This window comes from Peromyscus maniculatus, chromosome 2 (genome assembly GCF_049852395.1).
Source record: "Peromyscus maniculatus bairdii isolate BWxNUB_F1_BW_parent chromosome 2, HU_Pman_BW_mat_3.1, whole genome shotgun sequence".
Lineage (NCBI taxonomy): Eukaryota > Metazoa > Chordata > Mammalia > Rodentia > Cricetidae > Peromyscus > Peromyscus maniculatus.
Genome location: NC_134853.1, coordinates 173057496 through 173080397, shown reverse-complemented (window position 1 = coordinate 173080397; position 22902 = coordinate 173057496). Strand labels below are relative to the sequence as shown.

The window sequence follows — 22902 nt, the reverse complement described above, 5'->3', positions numbered from 1 at the left end:
AAGGATCCTCCCAAGGATGCTCTATTTATCAATGGTCTTCAACATGGGGATTGTATTATAGTCACTTTTACATCATGAGAAAGTACCTGAAAAAGCAACTTGGCAAAGAGACGTGGCTCAGTTTGAGATGTCAGTCAATCCTGAGGAGCAGGGTATTACAGGATAGGATATCACATTATAAAGCAGGGGAAGGGGCATGCAGGAAGAGACTAGTATAAGATATAATCCCAACAGGCTGGAGAGATGGCTCAGCAGTTAACAGAACTTGCTGCTTGTCAGGACCTGAACTTGACGCGTAGCACCCACGTGATGGCTCACAACAGTCCATCAACTCCAGTTCCAGGAGATCTAATGCGCTCTTCTAACCTCCTCAGGAACCAGGCATGTATGTGGTACATGGACATACAATCCAGCAAAACATTCATGTACATAAAATAAAAAATATTAACTTCATAGAAAAAAAAAAGGATAACCCCAGGACATGCTCCCTGTAACCTACTCCTGATAGCTCCACCACCTCCCAATTTTGCCAGTATAATTATGAAACCATCAAAGGATCCATCATAGCCCTTACAATCTGTCTTTTGGCTGTTGAGATGGCTCAGTGGGTAAAGTACTTTATATACAAGCCTAACACCCCAAGTTCAACCCCTGGGACCCACATAGAAGTGAGGAGAGAATCATTTAAACAAAGTTGTCCTCTAACTTCTACATGCATGCTACTGCATATGTGTACCCTTGCTTATACAGCAAACACAATAATAAAATTATAAATTAAAAAGAAACACTCTCACAGACATACCCAGAGCTATGTTTTACTAATCTCCTAGATGTGTCTCATCCAATCAATTTGACAAGATTAATCATCAAATGGCCAAGCCTGATAATTTTCTATCTCAGAAACCATTTTTTCCTTTTACCCCCAAGACCAAAAATAGAAAGAAATATGGACAGTAATAAAAGACTAAGGATGGCCAGGGGTAGTGGCACATGCCTTTAATCCCACCACCTGGGAGGCAGAGGCAGGCACATCTTTGTGAGTTCGAGGCCAGCCTGGTCTACAGAGCGAGATCCAGGAAAGGCGCAAAGCTAGACAAACCTGTCTTGAAAAGCCAAAAAAAGCCAGGCGGTGGTGGCGCACGCCTTTAATCCCAGCACTCGGAGGCAGAGCCAGGCGAATCTCTGTGAGTTCGAGGCCAGCCTGGGCTACCAAGTGAGTTCCAGGAAAGGTGCAAAGCTACACAGAGAAACCCTGTCTCGAAAAACAAAAAACAAAACAAAACAAAACCAAAACAAAAAAAAAAAAAAAAGACTAAGGATGAACACTCAATAAATGGACAGCTAAAATATAATCTGAACTCAAAAGGTAATCACAAGATCCCAAAGATAAATCCAAGAAGCAGGCTAGAAGCAGCAGATTCATTGGTCCACTCTGCAACATAGATGCAAGACTTAGGAAAGTTAAAAAAAAAAAACTGGGCAGTGGTGACACACACCTTTAATCCCAGCACTATGGAGGCAGAGGCAGGTGGTCTATGTGGGTTTGAGGTCAGCCTGGTCTACAGACAGCCAGGAATACACAAAAAAACTCTGCCTCGAAAAACCAAATAAAGAAATGGAGAAAGAGGAAAAAAAAAAAAAGAAAAGTTAAAAATTACCCTTCTTATGAATACAGTGTGGCTTCTGGAGCAGCCCATTAGGGAGTGGGTGGCAGGAACAGGGAATGTTAACCATCCATCTTCTGCTTTGACCGACTTCCTCAACCTATTGATAGTTCATTGGTAAAACCGACAATTCTTCATAAACAAAATCAACTTATATCACCACTAAAGGTGTTACAGGTTCACCTGATAAAAACAGAACTAATGGGATCTTCATTAAAAAAACAAACACCCTCCTAAATGAAGACTGAATCAGGGTCTTGCTATTTTTGGCCTTTAAATTCAACTAAAGTGTCCCAAGTACTGGGAAAACAGGTTTGTGATACCAATTCCAGCTTTTCGCTCATTTTTGAGATAAAGAAGTCTGTTACCCAAGCAGACCCTGCACTGGCACGCTCCTCCTGATAATCCTCCTGCCTCAGCCTACAGAGAAACTTAGATAGTGTTACATAACTACCATATTTGACTTTCAAGATATTTTTTATTTCTCTAGTGGTCAGGTGAACTTAGAATTCCTATCGCTGACATTGGTGTGTTCATGTGTGTTTCTTAACTACAGGTAATTCTCAAAAAGGAAAATGGTAAAACCATGAAGCAACCTACACTAGCTTTATCAACATTTAATCAAAATGTTGGTTAAGTTTCAGTTCATCTCCATTGCCCTCAACAATTCCATGGATGGGGTCCACAGAAACAGTACGAAGCAAATTTCAATCCTTCAGGCTCACTTGTACTAGTGAAAAACAAAATGCAACTATTTATAGCAAAGTACTTTAAGAAAGTAAATATACAATCCCTTACTTAGGACAAGTCAGCTTTTCAATGGCATGAGAGTGATATACATTCAGTAGAAACTATACTTCAAGTTTGGGTCTGCCCCTAGGCTGGTGAGACAGTTTGAAGCTCTCAACACAGGAGCAATGCCAACTCAGCTCAACTTCCAGTCATCTCCACAGCCACAATGGGAAACAGACACTGATGAAGTTACCAAGTGTAGTAGATTAGGTTAGTGCATTTGTTTTTGCTTTTTGAGACAGGGTTTCTCTGTGTAGCCTTGGCTGTCCTGGAACTCTATAGAACAAGCTGGCCTTGAAATCTGTTTGCCTCTGTCTCCTAAATTCTAGGATTAAAGGTGTGAGCCACCAACACTCAGCTTGGTAAATGCACTTTTGATTTATCATATTTTTATCCCTTCAGTGGTCTCATCAGCTATTAACCCAACCTAAATCAACAAGTATGTCTAAGGCTGGGTGTGGTGACACAAGTCTTTAATCCCAGCATTCTGGAGGTAGAGGCAAGTGGACTCTTGAGTTCAAGGCCAGCCTGGTCTACAAAATGACTTCCAAGCCAGCCAAAGCTACATGAACAGTAAAATCACTCCTTCCTCACACATGAAAGTATTAATATTATGAAAAGTGCCTAAAATCTGTCAGAGATTTACAAAATACAAGGTCTATGCTATGTATGCTGCTTCCTCATTTGTTTTGTTTATTGATAGAGGGTTTGATTTATATAACCCAAGCCAGTCTTCAATTCACTATGGAGCTGAGAGTGACCTTTAACTTCTACATCTACTGCCTAAGTGCCAGGCCACTTTCAAGTGGCCACTATTATACTCAGCTTGTTTTACTAGAATTTCATGAGGAGGGAACAGGTGGAGAAACTGAGGCCCTACCCACACAAAGTAGAAATATGGCAGAGGTGGTCTCTAGGCCACTAGGCCCCCAGTTCTCATCAAGTATCTTTTTCCTACCAACTCACAAAACCCTTTCCCCCTTGAAAATGCAAGCAGAGAGTACTTATCTTTGTGTTACATCTTAAAGCATTTTTCTAGCTTTCTACTACAAAACTATGTTTTTTATACAAGATCATGCAGGGGCCCTTACTACTGACTAAGAAATGCTATCAGGGTTACTTTTCAAAGAATAGTACCACTCCTTTCCCAATTTCCTGCAGTGGTTTGCCCCGGAACAAAAGGGTACCCCATACAGTGACCCTTCCTACCTCTATCCTCCCCTTCACAGTCCCAACAATGCCCTTATCTGACCTAGCTTGATGTCCATGTATAGTAAATTCCTTGGAAGAGACATTCTTTTGGCCAAGGACAGCACTGAGAACACCATAACAAAACACTAGGTACATTGTTATGCCTCATTCTGGCCTCACCTAGAACAAACTACTACTCACATGAAGTAAATAACTAACAAGCTTCCTGAAGACTGACCAAGAGGTAAGTAACCTGTCTAGAGGGTACTTTGAGGCAAATACTGATGACTTACCACCAAACTACCAAGGTAGCCACAAGCTCTGCTACTGCCACCCCTGTCCCCAGCACATTAAAAGCCCATCCATATAGTCCCCTTCCGGGTACTTTGTACATTTTAAGAGGCAGCCACTGACCACTACACCAGCACTCTATAAAGATCCTCACTCCTGGATGCTGGTCTCCACTCCTTTTAGAGCTACCTAAAGAGCTGTAGCCTAAACTTCGTTCTTATAAAACATGTTAAGAACTACCCCATCCAGAATCAGGAAGACAATTGGAATCAATATTAAAATTGAATTTGTAATAAAGGGAGTATGAACATGTCCAGTACTGCATGTTTATTTCTCTCACAAAATATAAGAGCATCAAAAATAGCCAGGCAGCGGTGGCACACACCTTTAATCCCAGCACTCGGGAGGCAGAGCTAGGTGGTGATCTCTGTGAGTTCTAGGCCAGCCTGGTCTACTGAGGGAGATCCAGGATAGGCACTGAAACTACAGGAAGAAGCCCTGTCTCGAAAAACAAAAACAAAACAAAACAACAACAAAACGAGTATCTAAAATAAATAGTACTAACTGAAGAAATTTCAAAAGCAGACAAGAACTAGACATGGTAGCCCATGCCTTTAATCCCAACAGAGGCCAGCCTGTTCTACATAGTAAGTTCCAGGACAGGCACAGCTACATAATACAGACCCTATCTTAAAAACAAACAAACAAGGGCTGGAGAGATGGCTTAGAGGTTAAGAGCACTGACTGCTCTTCCAGAGGTCCTGAGTTCAATTCCCAGCACCCACATGGTGGCTCACAACCATCTGTAGTGAGATCTGGCACCTTCTTCTGTGTACATAATAAATAAATAAGTCTTAAAAAAAAAAAAAAAAAAACAAAAAAAACAAACAAACAAAAAAATTCAAAGCAGCTAAGGTTTCAGAATAAGCTTAACGGTGCACAGACATTTAAAATAAGAAATAAAACCTCAACTTTTCCCCTAGAGCTAAGGAAACCACCCAGCCCCCAAATGAGCCTCTCTGAGAGTTTATGTAATACTTGCTGTGACTCTAAAGGAAAGGAGTAGACCACGATCACCAGAGCAGCTTCAGGAAGATGTTTTTCTGAGACCTCCCCCCCCCCCCTTACTTGGTAGCTCTTTGGACAAGGATGTGAGCAGAACACAGCCTGCTCTATCCAACACTCAATCCTCCAAATTCAGGTTCCTGGATTTCTCAGCAGGGTGAAGTACCAGATGTGCTCTCGAATCACAGGGTGGGCTCTCAGGATCACTGTGGTATAGGCCCTAAGCACTTCACAGCTCCAAACACTCCCATTATATTCACAAAGCAAGTGTACAGCTAACAGGAAATACCTGTGTTTCTGAACCAATGTCCCCACTGACTGACCACCTTTCAACTGCAGCCTGTCGCTGAGGGAGTACTGGGAAGCAGGGTGGGGGTGGCAAAGATGTAGGAACTACAAGGATTTACATTTCTCTAGAAGGCATTTGGGACCCTTCAAGCTACCTAACTCATCTCTGTACCTACAAAAATATTTTATTATATTCTTTCTTTTGAGAAAGTCTCTAAACCGTCCCATCTCAGCCTCCTGAGTGAGCCTTGTGTCGTGATACCCAGAGCATGCTTTCTTTCTTTCTATTGAGACTAAGTCTCCCAATTACCCAGGTTGGCCTTGAACTCTGTGATCAAGCAATCATCTTGCTTCAGCTTTCAGAGCAGCTGGGACTGCTTAAATTTTAGTTTATATTAAAAGTAGCAAGAGTGCACGGGGATGGGGGGTGGGGGTGGTGGTGCTGGTGGTGGTGGTGGTGGTGGTGGTGGTGGTGGTGGTGGTGGTGGTGGTGGTGGTGGTGGTGCAGCACACCTTTAATCCCAGCACTCAGGAGGCAGAGCCAGGCGGATCTCTGTGAGTTCCAGGCCAGCCTGGGCAACAGAGCGAGATCCAGGACAGGCACCAAAACTACACAGAGAAACCCTGTCTTGAAAAACCAAAAAAGTTGCAAGAATGTATGAATATAAAAAGAAAATGGAGACAAAAATGCTTTCTGGAGTGATAACAGCTCTGTCATCTCAGTCTCTGGGGAAGGTGAGGCAGGAGTAGCAACATATTTATGGCCTACCTGGGTTAGAATTTATTCAAAGCCAGCTTGGGAAACTTAGTGAAACCTTGACTGAAATTTTAAAAGTGAAAAGATAGATGAGGAGGAAAAAAAGAAAAAAGAAAAAGGCAGGATGCAGTTGCCCACACCTTTAATCCCAGGACCCAGGCAGTAGAGACAGAGAGAGGCAAGGGCAGGTAGACCTCTAGGTTTGAGGCCAACCTGGTCTACACAGATTATTACAAGCCAGGGATACACAGTGGAAACATATCTTATTGAAAAAAAAAAAGTTTTGGATCTGGAGATAACTCAGTGGAGGAGTGCTAGCCTAGGCTAGCATGTACAAGGCTGTAGGTTTGATTTCCAAAACCACAAAGGGAAAAAAATAAGTTCTTTCATTCACATTCACTTGCTTAGAATATTTGGATTCCACTCTGAGCACTACTGTAAGTAAAGAACATCTAGAATTTTTTATTTAGACGTGCTTAGGTTCAATCTCAGGGCCTCATGTGCATGCTAAGTATATGAACGTGGGAAATTTCAAGTGAGTATGGAGGTTATAAAATGACCCACTCAAACACCTGGAGCACTGATTAGCTTAACCATTATGGAACATGATATGAAAAACCTATTTTAAAATACCTTTTTCTAGCCAGGTGGTGGTGACACACACCTTTAATCGCAGCAGTTGGGAGGCAGAGGCAGGCAGATCTCTGTGAGTTTAAGACCAGCCTTGTCTACACAGCGAGTTCCAGGACAGGCTCCAAAGCTACATAACAAAACTCTGTCTCAAAACAAAGTAAGAAAAAAAAACAAAACCTTTTTTTTGCACTGGGCAGTAGTGGCGCATAATTTCAATTCCAGCCCTCAGAAGGCAGAGGTAGGTGGATCCTTGCAAGTTTGAGGTCAGTCTGGTGTACAGAGCAAGTTACAGGATAGCCAGGGCTGTTACACAGAGAACCCTGTCTCAAAAAAGCAAAAACAAAAACAAACAAAAAAACCTAAAAAAAAAAAAAACAACAAAAAAAAAAAACCACAAAACCTTTTTCTTTCCTAATGATTCTACAGTACAAGATTCAAACTGTTTTGGCTCTTCCTGAAGTAAAGTTCTCTCAGAATACTTTATTTTTCCATGCTTTGTTTGGTAAACACAGCATTTTTATTGTGTTTTCATTTTGAGACAGGGTCTTATTCTACAGCCCAAGACAGCCTCAAACTATATAGCGCAGGTTGGCCTCAAAACTTGCAGCAATTTACCGCCTTAGCCTCTAAAGGCTGAGATCATAGGCATGAGCCACTAACCCAGCTACTGTATCTCCAACATGTCAGTGTGCAGACACACCTCTGTAGAAGCAGCTGGGCAGCCTACAGTGCGGCACAACAGAACTCTGTAGCTTCTATTTCCTCATCTGTGCTCCACTGCCTAATGACATATCAGAGCCTCCTGGTTGATCACATCAAGGTAGGTTTTACATCTGTGTCTGCAGGTATACCTCCAGACCAGTGGTTCTCAACCTTTGTGATGCTGTGACCCATTAATACAGTTCCTCATGCTGTGGTGACACCAACCAAAATTTACTTTTGTTGCTACTTCATAACTGCAATTTTGCTACTGTTACGAATAATAATGTAAACATCTGTGTTTTCTGATTATCTTAGGCAACCCTGTGAGAGAGTTGTTTAAACTCGAGGGGATCAAAAACCACAGATTGAGAATCACTACTCTAGACTCTCCAGTAGGCAAAAGGAAACTGAGTTCTTCACTGGGCTGGCACTGCACATCTTTAATCCCAGCACTCAGGAGGTAGGAGATGCTCTGTGAATTCAAGGCTAGCCTAGTCTACAGAGTGAGTTCTAGGCTAGACAGGGTTACACAGTGAGACCCTGTCTCAAATTTACAGGGAAAAAAAAAAGAAAGGAAGGAAGAAAGAAAAGAAAAGGAAAGGGAAAGAAAAGAAAAGAAAAGACAAAGCTGACTTCTCATAAAACAGGACTGACGTAGGCACCACAGGCACATATGCCAGAATACATCTGCTGGTCCTGTTTCACCTGAAACACACCCTGCAGGGTGGGGGTCAGAGTGACTACCAGTCACAAATCACACCCACCAGAAGACCACCCTGCTTCTCTAAGGGTCAGCCATGGGATACAGTTCTTTGTCTTTCCTGAGGAGATCATTGTACATCTGGTCATATGTGGTTTTGAAGTCATAAACATTGGGCTTGTCAGGTGCTGGTCCTGGGAGCTTCACATGAGTTCCTGTTCCAAAGGACCGGACACTGAAACCCCGCTTGCTGGAAGACACAAAGAAGAAAAAACATCATAGTTGGATTAAAACACAAAGTTCTCATACCAAGGGACACAACACAGAAGTTAACAATCCATTTTTTATTGTTGTTTAACTATGGAACGTCTCATAAATTTACGTGTCATCCTTGGGCAGCGGCCATGTTAATCTTCTCTGTATGATTCCAAGTTTAGTATATGGGCTGCCAAAGCAAGCACACAGTCTATTTTTCTTTAAAAAAAATTATTACATTATTTACTTGTGAATGTGTGCATGCACCCACACAGCATGGTATACATGTGCTGGTCAAGAGAAAAACTTGTGAGAGCTGGTTCTCTACTTCTACCACGTGGATTCTGGAGACCGATCACAGGTCACCGGGCTTGGAAACAAGCACCTTACTAGTTGCGCCATCTCATCAACCCGATTTTAGTTGAGCGAAATGGCTCAGTGGGAAAATTCACTTGCTATATAACCCTGATGACTTAAATTCAGTCCTGGAATTAACATGGTAAAAGGAGAGAATCAACTCCTGTAAGTTTTCCTCTGAGCTCCACATGTATGCTGTGCATTCTACCATACACAGAAAATAAAATTTTAAAATATTGAAACATAAAAAGTGAAATTTAAAGTATTTAAGAATATGCCGGGCGGTGGTGGCGCACACCTTTAATCCCAGCACTCGAGAGGCAAAGACAGGCGGATCTCTGTGAGTTCGAGGCCAGCCTGGACTACCAAGTGAGTTCCAGGAAAAGGCGCAAAGCTACACAGAGAAACCCTGTCTCGAAAAACCAAAAAAAAAAAAAAAAAAAAAAAAAAAAGAGAAAGAAAGAAAATGTTTTTAGGTTTTTGCTTTTTAGTGCACATGGACATAGGTTGTCATGGGTGTGTGCACATGTGTGTATGTGACAGCCACAGCACTGTTCTCCTTAGTTCCTCTCCACCTTTTTTGGGGGGTGGGGGGTGTCTCTCACTGAACCTGAAGGTCAGCTCCTCTAGACTGGCTGGCCAATGAGCTGCAGAGACCCACCCTTCTCATCCCACACTCCTGCCCCTAGTTTGTGCTGGAGTCACACACATAAACACACACACACACACACACACACACACACACACACACACACACACACACACACACACAAGTCTGACGTTTACATGAAAGCTGGAACTCTGAACTCAGGTGCTCATGCTTCAGAGCAGGCACTTTAACAAATGAGCCATCTCCACAGATGGCTCTTATTTATTTATCTTTATTATTTAAGACTTGGTCTCTCCATGTAGATCAGGCTTCCCTTAAACTCAAAAGCCTGCTTCTGCCTCCAGAGTCCTGAGATTGAGTCTTGTGTCACCACAACTAAACTACATTTAAAAATTTTTTACAAAATGTTAAAATCACTTTTAAAAAAATCTATAACAAGTTACATAAATTCAATCAGAGGAGAATTAGTATTACAGAGCTAAATGTGAGAACTATAACTGTTTAGTGATATTACTGTGAACTCAAAATGCTGATTGCCTTAAATGTAGGACACTGTAGTCAACCTGACCAACTTCTTGGCAATCCACACTTAAGTACACCAGAGTCCTGCAGGGACAAATAGCCACAACAGCTGTAGTAACTTTATGGAACCCAGCAGGCTGCAGATTTTGATAAAACAGAGAAAATGCAGAAAAGCTACAAGATAATCTAATTAGAACCATGTGACCTAAACAGCCCCACCAACTATATTTGTACCTAGAGAAGAAAAGTACCTCAAACACAGAACTTGATGTGTGCAATCAGAGGGCTTGCCATCATCACTGAAAACCACGGTTCTGAGTTTGTCACAACACACTACATGCACAGAAATTAATCTGGAATAAAACTATGTAGCCTTAAAACTCATGTAGACCAAGATGGCCTTGAACTCACAGAGATCCTCCTGACTCTGCCTCCCAAGTTCTGGGATCAAAGGCGTGCACCACCAACACCAGGCCTCAGGTACTACTTTTAATTATTCGATTTAAGAGAGCTCCAGGTAAACAAAAGTAGTAATAAAAGCCCATCATACAAAAACTTGAAGTTGGGTTGGAGAGATGGCTCAGAGGTTAAGAGCACTGGCTGTTGTTCTTCCAGAGGTCCTGAGTTCAATTCCCAGCAACCACATGGTGGCTCACAACCATCTGTAATGAGATCTGGTGCCCTCTTCTATATACATAATAAATAAATACCCTCTTCTGTATACATAGTAAATAAATAAATAAATCAACAACAACAACTACATGAAGAAACCCTGTCTTGAAAAAAATAATAAAATAAAAAATAAAAAAAACAAAAACTTGAAATTAAGGCAGGAAGAACATAAATTTGAGGCTATATCTGACTATAATATATATTGAGACTCTAAAAAAAAAAAAATAATGATGATAGGGCTGGATGAGGAGGCACATATCTTTAATCCTGGAACTCAGGAGGCAGAAACATGTGGATTTCTGTGAGTTAAAGGCCAGCCTGGTCTATGAAGCGAGTTCCAGGACAGCTAGGGCTGTTACAGAGAAACCCTCCCTGTCTCAAAGAACGAGAGAGAGAGAGAGAGAGAGAGAGAGAGAGAGAGAGAGAGAGAGAGAGAGAGAGAGAGAGACAGAGAGAGAGACAGAGAGAGAGACAGAGAGAGAGACAGAGAGAGAGACAGAGAGAGAGACAGAGAGAGGGGATAACAATGATGATGAAGAGGATGAGGGTGAGGGGTGAAAAGGAAGAAAGCAGAAAGCTCACATCTGCTTCTAAGTCACAGGGAAGGACCAATCATATTAGTACATCGTTATATCCTAAGAGTATCACAAGGTATCATGCAGCAAGTGTAAAGTAAATACATGACTGGTGGACTTCAAACAAACAGAAATACTATGACATGAATTAGGAAAGAGATTTCTATTGCAGCTAGACAAAAGGCTGCTTAGCCAGCATCTAAAGTGGGTAATGAGTCCACACCTAAGTAAAACTACCTTAAACCTGCAACCCAGAACTTCACTTCCAGAAACACAGTCAGATACACACACACACACACACACACACACACACACACAGCCACAGAAAAGACATTCATAGAGTGTTGCCTGTGATCACAAAGCCAAAAGCCAACAAACTACTTGGTTGTAAGTCTGTGCAGAGTTCAAGAACTGTTTGAAGCAGCAGCAGAGAGGTCTAGCTAAAAGAGAGCTGGTGCCAGGCAATACAGTCCTATACCACATGTCATTTACAAGGAATTCACAAAGGCATGCATATAAAAAATAATTCTAGCTGGGTGCTGTGGTGCATGCCTTTAATTCCAGGCCTCTGGAGGCAGAGACAGGCAGATTCCTGAGTTTTAGGCCAGCCTGGTCTACAGAGATAGTTCCAGGACAGCCAAAACACAGAGAAATCCTGTCTCAAAAAACCAAATAAATAAATAAAAATTCTGAAAAAAGTAGTTCACATTTAAGTTGGAACACCTGAGCTAAATCCACTGGGGTTGATAAAAAGGTGAGTTAGTTCATGTGTTTCTAGAATGTCCTGAGCTATATACAACCAGGTCCCCAGAATATGACACATAATGAACACCACCTAAAACAGAGAATCATTAAAACCCAAAGTTCACATATACCTGAGCTATTAAAATAAAATGGAGGCCAGGCAATGGTGGTGCATGCTTTTAATTCCAGCACTCAGAAGTCAGAAACAGGCAGATCTCTGTGAGTTCAAGGACAGCCTGGGCTACAGAGTGAGTTCCAGGATAGGCTCCAAAGGTACACAGAGAAACCCTGTCTCGGAAACACAAAAATTCCAATGTTCCAACAAAACGTGAGCTAGGAAACAACAAATGCCAGGTGTTGGTCAGAACCGGAAAGGTGACACAACCAGACATGACAGGTGACAGGAAACAGAAATATAATGCCTTCCTGAGAAGGGTCAAAGCAGAGGGTCCCCTTAACCTAAATTTGAAAGTTTCCTTACACACTTGGATAATGTGCAGTAAAAGATGTATTTTTCAGGAAAACAGAAATAAAAATGAGGTGTAGTGGCACACACCTTAAAGGTACCTAGGGTCCAGAGAAGCACCATGAGGTTAGATCATTTGACTGTCACATCCTTTGATGTTGTAGCCCTTTATTTTATAGTTCACATACCCAAATTATGGTGCTCCAGTACCTACCATTGGCATCTTCCACATGAGTGCATGGATTAAGACTCATAAGACAAAGACTTGCCTCTTCAGGCGATGAGTTTTTAAAACAGAGTAAGTATGGGGTCTAGAGAGCTTTGCAGTAAAGAAAACTTGTTCTTGAAGAGGACCCAGGTTCAATTCCTAGCACCATATAATGGTTCACAACCATTGATAACTCCACTTTCAGGGGATCTGATGCCCTCCTCTTCTTATCTATATGCCTATCTATCTACCTATCTACCTACCTACCTACCTACCTACAATTATTTGGTTTTACGAGACAGGGTTTCTCTGTGAAGCCTTGGCTGTCAAGGCTGGCCTCAAACTTGCAGAGATCTGCCGCCTCTGCCTCCCAAGCGCTGGGATTAAAGGAGTGTACCATCACCACCTGGCTCTCCTATTCTTTTTTTAAAAATTTACTTTGTATGCATGAGTGTTTTACTTCTGTGCATCCTGGAACTGGAGTTATGAACAGTTGTGAACAACCATGTAGATGCTGGGAATCAAACCTGAATCTTCAGCAATAATAAATGCTCTCAACAACTGAGCCAACTCTCCAGCACCCATGTGCCCTCCTTTTGACTGCATGAGCACTAGGCACACATGTAGCACACAGATATATGAAAGCAAAACATGAATACACATAAAAATACAAATCTAAAGTTTTTAAAAATAGAACATGTAATGAAAGACAAATAAGATCTACACTAAGAAAAGAAAAGCAACACAAACTCAAGCAAGCAGCAGGGCATGGTGGTATGTGCCTCTGATCCCAGCACTCCAGAGGCAGAGGCAGAGGCAGGCAGATCTCTGTAATTTTGAAGCCAGCCTGATCTACATACCAAGTTTCATGATTGCCAAGACTACATAGGGAAACATTGTCTCAAAAAACAAAACTAGCAAAAACAAAATGTATATATAAAAAATACACAAATTGTAAAAGGAAGATCATACTACGAAAATGGCTGGTAGCAGTACCCAAGGAAAGATCATCTCTGAAAAGGGCAAGCCTTAGAAGGTCTTACATGTTATAAAAACTGCAAGATAAAGCATTGTAGCAGGACTAAGAATTATACAGACTAGAAAATAATATCTATAATGAGTTCTGTGTCTGAAGTGACTAGAAGCTATTATGCCATTAGCTGAATAAGGCTCTTTAATATGGACCAGGAGCAGTTCTGCTCCAAATCCTTGAATGTTCTCCATAGGCATGAATAAGGTCAAAGACACTGTTTTACAATCAAAGCCACTTGTAACCAAATATGAATAAATCAGGTATTCAAGAAGTCATCCATTCTTCCCCACTCCCCCAGCCCAAGACAGGGTTTCTCTGTAGTTTTGGCGCCTGTCCTGGATCTTGCTCTATAGATCAGGCTGGCCTTGAGATCAGAGATCCATCTGGCTCTGCCTCCCCAGTGCTGGGATTAAAGGTATGCGCTGCCGCCACCGCCACCACCCAGCTTCAAGAAGTCATCTTAATTGAGTCAAACCAAGAAAGGGCTAAGACCACTTTTCCTAAAAGGTCCCTCCACTGCCTAAGACCCACTCTAAAGGGATCACCAGAATCATCTTAACAATGGGAAAAGCAAAAATCAGGAAACATAAGGCTCCTTTCTTTTTGGTCATTCCTTTGGAGCACTAAAAGTGAGGTATGGAGCTAGGCCCTTTGGCACAAGGCTGAAGTTTCAGGTAATCAGAAAGCTGAGAGGCAGGAGAATCAAAAATTTGAGACCAGCCTAGGAAATAAAACAAAGTAGGAGTCAGAGGCATACAACGCAATCATTATATAGACCAAGCAAGTCCCTTTGGGACTTAGAGAGTCGGCAGGATAGACATGACCACAACTCCCCAGAGGGTTGTTAAGGGTGGTGCAGGGTTTTCCACAGGGAACATTCTCCAGTTTAATCTATCTACATTCCCATAATTACATCATCCCCAAAACAACCAACCTAGTCTTGATGTGGCTACAAGTCTAAGAGCGGCCTGCAAGGTCAGTCATCACATTAGAAGCGCCTCCCCACCTCCACCTTTCTGAACTATTACTTTTAAGCATCCTTTTTAAAAATAAATTGCAATGCAGTTTGTTTCCCCCAAAAAAGCTGTTCCCAGGTGGCAAAAAGGCTAATTAGCAACAGAAGCTCTGTTTTCTCTGAAGCTTCTGAAACTGGCATAACAGCCCATCTTGTATGGTGACAATCTGCTTCTTACATAAAGGCAATGAATGTTATAAAAATACTCCTGTCAACCAACAGCTTTGTCTCAAGGACAACTATTCTGTCTAATCTTTCAGAAAATAAATGTCTTTTACACCTATCAAAAATCTATCAGTGAATTCATTGTAGAAAATGTTACTTTAAGGAAAAAAATTGTTTCATTGTTATACCAAAGATTGAAAGTAAAATGTTAACATGTATATCAAAGAAAATGTCCAAATTGTCAGCATAGGTTGATTTTTTTTTTTTTTGCCTCTTAATGTTCTGCAGTGATAAATGAGATTTTAAAATTATTTTAATGGAGGACTGCCATTGCTTCTAAAAGCAAGAACATCTCTAAACAGTAAGTACTACAATCCTGTCATCTTTACTCAAGATTAGCCAAGAGTCTATCAGCCTGATTTGTAGAAGGCTGATGATATAATGTCTGTAGAACCCAAATCAACTGTTCACAGGCCACTAGTCTTCCAATGTTTTCAAAGCTGATGAGATGGTATGGTTATGAAGCATTCACCAAAAAGGTTCATGGAGCCCAGTGTGATGGCGTAGATCTTTGATCTCTGTATCTGCAGGTGGATCTCAGCACTGGCAGGAGTTCAAGGTCAGCCTGGCCTATAGAGCAATTTCCAAGACAGCCAATCTACAAAAACAAAAAAAGCTCAAAAATTCCAACCTAATCAATGGGTTAATATAAGGGATTCACAATTTGATGACACTGGGAAGGAGGAGAGCAACAAGAGGCAGGATCTAGCTGGACAAAATAAATTACCGTGAATAATGTATTTTATCCTCATGAGTGAAGAAGTGAGCAGCTCTATTCCATCAGGTCCTCTCCACAATGCCCTTCTTCTCCACAGGGTGATAAACAGCAGAGCCAAATGACCATAGACTGAAACTTTAAGCCCAAATCTTTTCTCCCTTGAGATATTTCTCTCAGTCACTTGTCACAGGAACAAAACATCAACTAACAAAGAAAGTAAAACTCTTTTAAAATATCTTGACAAAATTTACGTTATCACTAGAAAAGTTTGAGAGTATGGACTCCACCAGTTTTCTCAACTACAAAGGTAGGTTGAGAAGACAATCTAAACATGGACAATAACTTTTCTGGTTTTGTTTTGCCGTGTAGCCCTGGGTGGCCTAGGACTAGCTATGTAGACCAAACTCCCAAAGATCCTATCTGTGTCTCTTGAGTGCTGGAATTAAAGTTGTGTGCCACTGTGCCAAGCACATACGTATTTTTTTTCTTTTTCTTTTTTTCCAAGACAGTGTTTCTGGCTGTCCTCGAACTCCCAGTGATCCGCCTGTGTCTATCCTGCCTCCTGAGTGCTGGGATTAAAGGTGTGCGCCACTACCACCTGGCTGTAAATTTTTAAATCACTTACTACATTTATTATTTATTTAGCATGTGCCCGTGAATAGGTCAGAGGACAATCTGTGGTAGTTGGTTCCCTCATTCTACCATGTGGGTCCTAGAAATCAAACTCAGGTTGTCAAGCTGACAGTAAGTGCCTTACCCCCTGAGCCATCGGGCCTGCTTAGGCAGTAACTTTTTGGTGGTTAAAGCTGTTTTAAGTTTGATATACTCAATTTTGTCTCACATTCACAGCTAAGGAGAAGTCCATTCTCTTTAGCAATTCCTTGGTCTTAAATCTACTTTTTGTAAGAACAAAATGAAAACTAGTGATAGTCCCTTAAAACCTGTGAAGGTACACATGTTCTCGTGGAGGGATGTTTTTAAGACCTTTTTTCTTTGTTAAAGAAACAGGCTCTATATAGCCTAAGTAGGCTTCAAATTTCAACCACTTTGTCCTACCTACAGTATGGAGCAATTGTAAGTATGTATCAACACACCCAGTATTTTTTTCTTTTTAAGAATTTATTTTTTTATCATCCTGAGTGAGGTAACCCAAACCCAGAAAAACAGTCATAGTATGTACTCACTCATAAGTGGATTCTAGATATAAAATAAAGAACAATCAGACCACAACCCATAGAACCATAGAGGCTATATATATAGCATGGAGGTCCCTAGGACGACTGTGGCTTATAATAAATTTCGGTTTTACTCAATTATTGAAAAAAATAGCCAAATGAATGGAAACACATGAACTATGGCCCCCAGCTGGATCAGGTCCTCTGAATAGGTAAGACAGTTGATTGGCTTGATCAGTTTGGGAGGCAACTAGGCAGTGGGACCAAGTCCTGTGCACATTGCGTGAGTTGGCTGTTTGAAACCTGGAGCTTATGCAGGGACGCTTGGCTCAGACTGGGAGGAAGGGACTGGACCTGCCTGGACTGAGTCTACCAGGTTGATCGCAGTCCTCGGGAGAGGCTTTGCTCTGGAGGAGGTGGGGGTGGGGGGTGGGCTAGGAATAAGGGGAGGTGGTGGGAGGGGAGAGAATAGGGGAACCCGTGACTGATATGTAGAACTGAATGGTATTGTAAAATAAAATAAAATTTTAAAAAAAAGGAAAAAAAAATAAGAGAGAAACAAAAAGAAAAAAAAGAATGTTTTTTTAAGATTTATTTATTATGTATATAGTGATCTGCCTGCATACGTGCCTACAGCCCTGAAGAGGGCACCAGATCTCATTATAGATGGTTGTGAGCCACCAAGTGGTTGCTGGGAATTGAACTCATGACTTTTGGAGTCATTGCTCTTAACCTTTGAGCCATCTCTCCAGCCCCCAGCCTTTTTTTCAAGACAAATTCTCACTATGGAGGAGTCCAAGCTGGTTTGCAATTTGTGATCCTTATGCTTTAGCCCCTCCAGTGCTGGGATTCTAAGTATACTGGTTCCATGTTCTTCATGTACCTAAACAATTTCTACTTCGCTTTCTTTTTTTTTTTTTTTGGTTTTTTGAGACAGGGTTTCTCTTGTGTAGCTTTGCGCCTTTCCTGGAACTCACTTGGTAGCCCAGGCTGGCCTCGAACTCACAGAGATCCGCCTGCCTCTGCCTCCCAAGTGCTGGGATTAAAGGCGTGCGCCACCACCGCCCGGCATTCTACTTCGCTTTCTTATAGTATACCGAGAACCAAAAACCATACAGCAGGGACAGCTTATGCCACCTCCATGTAAAAGACTATGGATAGATAACATGGCCTAAAAACAGAGAAATTCATGGTACCTCAAAGTGGCCTATGTTTAAATCATGTGTCAGTTACTACCAGTTACTGGATGGCACAACTCTGGTGGCTCATGACATATGCTGTGACAGTGGCATTCTGAAGCCTCCCACAAATCAAGGACTTATGGGATCCTGGTTAATTCCTTTTCTTCAAATTCCCTGGATTCTTCTCAGGCTCCTATTTTCTCCTATGGACACTACATGCACATAATGCAGACAAAACACTAATACATAAAAAACTTCAAGAGAAAGAAAAACATCTTTAAATAAACCAAATCAACAAACAACTAGTCATGGTGGTGGTTGGTTGTAATCTTAGCAGCATGGAAAATATGGAGATAGTAGCAACCTGGAATTTGCTATCGCTGAGATTCACTGTCTCAAAATATATGGTAGAGAATAACAGGTTATCAACATCAACCTCTACAGACCCCACATTACATGTACGTACGTGTACACACACACACTTGTCAAGATGAACTTAAATGGCTTTGAGAAATTACCCTGGCAGAGGCACTCACCAGACCAACTCTCCCAAGTAAGCTTGTTTCTCCCACCCTGGGACTTAAATTTATTCAGCTAGGCCTCAAACTCCCTGGCTATCACAAGATTGTCTCAGTCTCTCTCATTTTTGGACAAGGTCTCATGTAGTCCAGGCTGGTCTTTAACTCTCAACTCTCTGTGTAGTTGATATTTACAACAGACTTCTAGTTTTATTGTTTATACCTCTAAGTACTGAGACTATAGGCATATATCATCACAGAACCAAATCCAGGGCAATGTGCATAACAGATATGCATGCTACTGAGCTATGCTGTCCCTATCTAGGTTCTTCGTCCTTTGTTTTTGAAGTGCTAGGATTGAACACATAACCTTGGACACTCATCGAGTATTCTACCTCTCAGTTGTATTCCCAGCCTATTTTGAGTTTTTTATAATTAAAAATGCAGCTTCCATTGGCCAGGCACATGGCACACACACCTTTGATCCCAACACATGTCTAAAAAACAGAAAATGGCTGGAGAGATGCCTCAATGTTTAAGAATACTGGTTCCTCTTTCAGGGGACCCAGGTTCTAATCCCATCACCCATACAGTGGTTCACAACCATCTGTAACTCCAGTTCCAAGGGGACCCAAAGCTTTCTTCCGGTGTGTGAGGACAGCAGGCATATAAAGTGGCCCATAAACATACATGCAGGCAAAAAAAAAAAAAAAAAAAAAAAATTCAGGTCTGGGAGTGTGGCCTAGGGTGACTGAGACTATATGTGAAGTGAGAGCCTGGCTAATAATAAAATTAAAGGGTTAGACCTTCTGCCTTAGCAACCTGTAAATGAAAAAAACAAATGGCAGTGGATGACACTCAAGTTGAGACCCAGCCTGTTGTCCTCTTGAAGTATACATAATTGAAGTATACATAATCTTTTTTTAAGCCAGGCGGTGGTGACGCACACCTTTGGTTCCAACACTTGAGAGGCAGAGGCAGGGGATCTCTGTGAGTTCAAAGCCAGACTGTTCTACAAATTGAGTTCCAGGACAGTCAGAGTTGTTATACAGAGAAACCCTGTCTCTTAAAAAATAAATAAATAAACAAACCTAAAAGAACAAAATAATAAACTTTAAACTATGGGTTCAAACTCATAATCCTAGCACTTTGAGGTGGAGGCAGGATTAGAAATTCAAAGCTAGCCAGGCAGTGGTGGCGCACGCCTTTAATCCCAGCACTCAGGAGGCAGAGCCAGGCAGATCTCTGTGAGTTCCAGGCCAACCTCGTCTACAGAGTGAGATCCAGGATAGGCTCCAAAACTACACAGAGAAACCCTGTCTGGGGGGATTCAAAGCTAAGTATGGCTGTGGTGGCTCACACCTTTAATCCCAGGATTTAGGAGGTCGAGGCAGGATTTCTGTGAATTCTCGAGCTACAGAGCTAGTTCTAAGACAGCCAAGGCTACACGAGAATATCTCAAAAACCAAAACACAGGTTGGTGGAATGGCTCACTAGGTAAAGGGACCTGTCAAGCCTGATGACCTGGTCTACAAAGCAAGTTCCAGGACAAAGAGAGCTGTTACACAGAAAAATCTTTTCTTGAAAAAAACAAAAACAAAAATTTTTTTTTCTATTTTGGTCTTAAGAAAGAATACTGAAATTTAGAGGCAATGGGAACTGTAAATATGCACTATTCTGGAAAGCACCCTTGAAAACTGTAAGAATGTGAAACATGCCAACCATTTGGCTCAATAATGTCATTTCTAGCAATTTATACTAAAATAAGTAACAAAAACCTGTGCAAAGATTTACATAGCACAAGGAAATTGTCCCTGAAGTTAAAATCACTTGATGTCTACTAATAGAATGATAATAAAAATCAATGGCTGCCTAGAATCTCTCTGATTACTGATAGCTTTGTAACCACCCTCGTATTTAAATTCAGTACAGAAAAATGCAAGAGAGAGAGAGAAAGCACAGAACACAGGGATTACATCTGCAGTCCTAGCATTTGAGGGAGCTGAGGCAGGAGCGTCAAAACTTCAAGTCCAACCTGGGGTACAGTATGAGATGAGACAGAAAAAAAGAGAGATAATTTTAAAAAAATGTGGAGGTACTGGATGATTGGTCAAGTCACTAAAGATGAAAACAACCAAAGCTGTCCTCCAGCCTCTACCTCCAGGCACAGGTTTAAGTGTAAAAATATTTAATAATGTCCACAGTATCTTAAGAAGAACAGGTTAGGGGCTGGAGAGATGGCTCAGAGGTTAAAAGAGCACTGGCTGCTCTTCCAGAGGTCCTGAGTTCAATTCCCAGCAACACATGGTGGCTCCCAACCATCTACAATGAGATCTGTGGCGCCCTCTTCTGGCGAGCAGGCATATATGTAGACAGAACACTATACACATAATAAATAAATTAAAAAAAAAAAAAAAAAAAAAAAAAAAAAGAGGACCATGTTAGAGTGAGGTTTCTTTGTTTTGTTTTACTTCCTGAAACTCATGCTGTAGACCAGGCTGTCCTGGAACTCAAAGAGATCTGCCTGCCTCTGCCTCCAAAGGTGTGTGCCACCACCACTTGGCTAGAGTGGGTTTTTAAATCTCTGTTGAGTTTATGTAAGTTTGTGTGTGTAAACAAACGATAACTCAGAAGGTTAGGGGCAGTACCATATCCTTGTACCCTGAGCACACTGAGGCAAGATAAATTTTATTTCAAGGCCACCTTGGCCAAGACAAAAGGAGAAAAAGGGTAAGAAACCTATCCAGAAAAATACAATGAAATAGGACACCTCACACCCTTTTGTTTGTTTGTTTGTTTGAGACGGGGTCTTATAGCCCAAGCTAGCTTTATACTTTGTAACCCAGGCTGGTTAAATTCAAAGCATGTTATCATCTTCAAAACAAAGCTACCAAGTAAATATTATGGTCTATGTCAGTGGTTATCAACCTGTGGCTCCTGAACCCTTTGGAAGTCAGATGATCCTTTCACAGGGGTCACCTAAGACCATCAAAAACAGATATTTACATTATGATTCAGAACAGTGGCAAAATTACAGTTATGAAGTAGCAAGGGGGGGGGGGGGGACCTAGGTTCAATTCCCAGCACCCACATGGCAGTTCATAATTGTCTGTAACTCCAGTTTCAGGGAATCTGACACCCTCATAGAGACATACATCCAGGCAAAACACCAATGCATATAAAATAAAAATAAATAAATTTAAAATTAAAAAAAAAAAAAGTAGCAACGAATATAAATTTTGGTTGGGGGATCACCACAACGTAAGAAACTAGCCAGGCAGTGGTGGTGCAATCCCAGCACTCGGGAGGCAAAGGCAGGTGGATCTCTGTGAGTTCGAGGCCAGCCTGGTCTCCAAAGCGATTTCCAGGAAAGGTGCAAAGCTACAGAGAAACCCTGTCTCGAAAAAACAAAACAAAACAAAAAACTGTATTAAAGGGTCAAAGCTTTAGGAAGGATGAGAACCACTGGCTGATCTAAACATTGGGAAGAATGGAATTTTAGAATTTGCAGGTTATAGGCAACTAGCACTCTTGGTCTCTAGGAAAACATAGTTTGGTATGGTGGGAACTCCTATTAGTAATCCCAACACTAGGTAAGCAGGTGAAAAGTGAGCTCTAAGCCAGCCGGTATGCCTTTAATACCAGCTCTTGGGAACTTGGGAGACAGAAACAGGTGAGTCTCTGAATTTCAGGCCAGCCTGGTCTACAGATCGATCCAGTTCAAGGATAGCCAGGACTACACAAAGATCCTGTGCCTTGGGAGGGAGGGGGAAGATATGAAATTGTCAAAGAATAAAATTTACAAAAAAAAAAATCTCAAAAGTTCACAAATACTTAATTCAGGAAGAAAAAGATGCTTTTACTGTACTATCAAAAATGGCATTGATACCATATTTTACCTGTAATGCAATGCATTAGTTTCTTATTTTGTCAAGAGATCTTGAAGATAAAACACTATCAAAGAGGAATGCCTTATTAGACACAGGTGAATTCGTCAGTAAATATGAGGTGGTACCACTGGACCAAACCAATTTGTGTGGCTAGCGTTATGGGGTGGGGGTGGCGGCTTGTGCATGAGACTTGCAAACGTAGACAAAAACTCAATTCCTGACGTTAACAACTCAGGGTCACTGTTGTTGCTTCCAGACTCGATCCATCTTGATATGATGTGTTGAGAGCTTTCCAGTGAATGTGGCATGACGACATACACGGGAAAGAAAACCGCCGGGCACCATTCGCATCACGGAAGACCTTGGCCTCGCCCGTGATTCTGCCTCTCTGTCCCGAACCAGAGGCTGCCAGCTGTCAGACACAGGCACGCACGCAGACAGGCCGCGAATAGCACGCCATCTCTCGGATGGGCCTGACGCTCCTGTGACCACGAACGTTTCGGTTCTGAAACCGACTTCGCTGTAATGCTTACCCTACACGAGGGCGTCGCGAGCACGATCTCGCTGAGGGGTCGAAAAGCCTGTAAGCCGGGCGTGGTCCCACCTGCGGGGCCCCGTCAATGTAGAGCCGGGGTCTGGGCAAGAATCTGCGGGA

The 22902-nt window shown here is 41.8% G+C and overlaps 1 protein-coding gene, 1 long non-coding RNA gene and 1 other non-coding gene across 3 annotated transcripts in view; all 3 read right to left on the bottom strand.

Annotated features, from left to right (window-relative positions):
• Ssu72 (SSU72 homolog, RNA polymerase II CTD phosphatase) overlaps window positions 1-22902 on the bottom strand; it is a 35196-nt gene that overhangs the window by 11840 nt on the left and 454 nt on the right. Inside the window, exon 2 of the mRNA XM_006992370.2 lies at window positions 8190-8333. Within this exon, the coding sequence (XP_006992432.1) occupies window positions 8190-8333 (144 nt within the window). The remainder of the gene's footprint in view (window positions 1-8189; window positions 8334-22902) is intronic.
• LOC121827687 (U6 spliceosomal RNA) lies at window positions 8438-8544 on the bottom strand. The gene has a single exon (XR_006070005.1). It is a non-coding gene; the product is annotated as a U6 spliceosomal RNA (small nuclear RNA).
• Window positions 12436-22774, bottom strand: LOC143272083 (uncharacterized). The gene is made up of 2 exons (XR_013049527.1): window positions 15493-22774; window positions 12436-15363 (listed from the first exon to the last, which is right to left on the bottom strand). It is a non-coding gene; the product is annotated as an uncharacterized LOC143272083 (long non-coding RNA).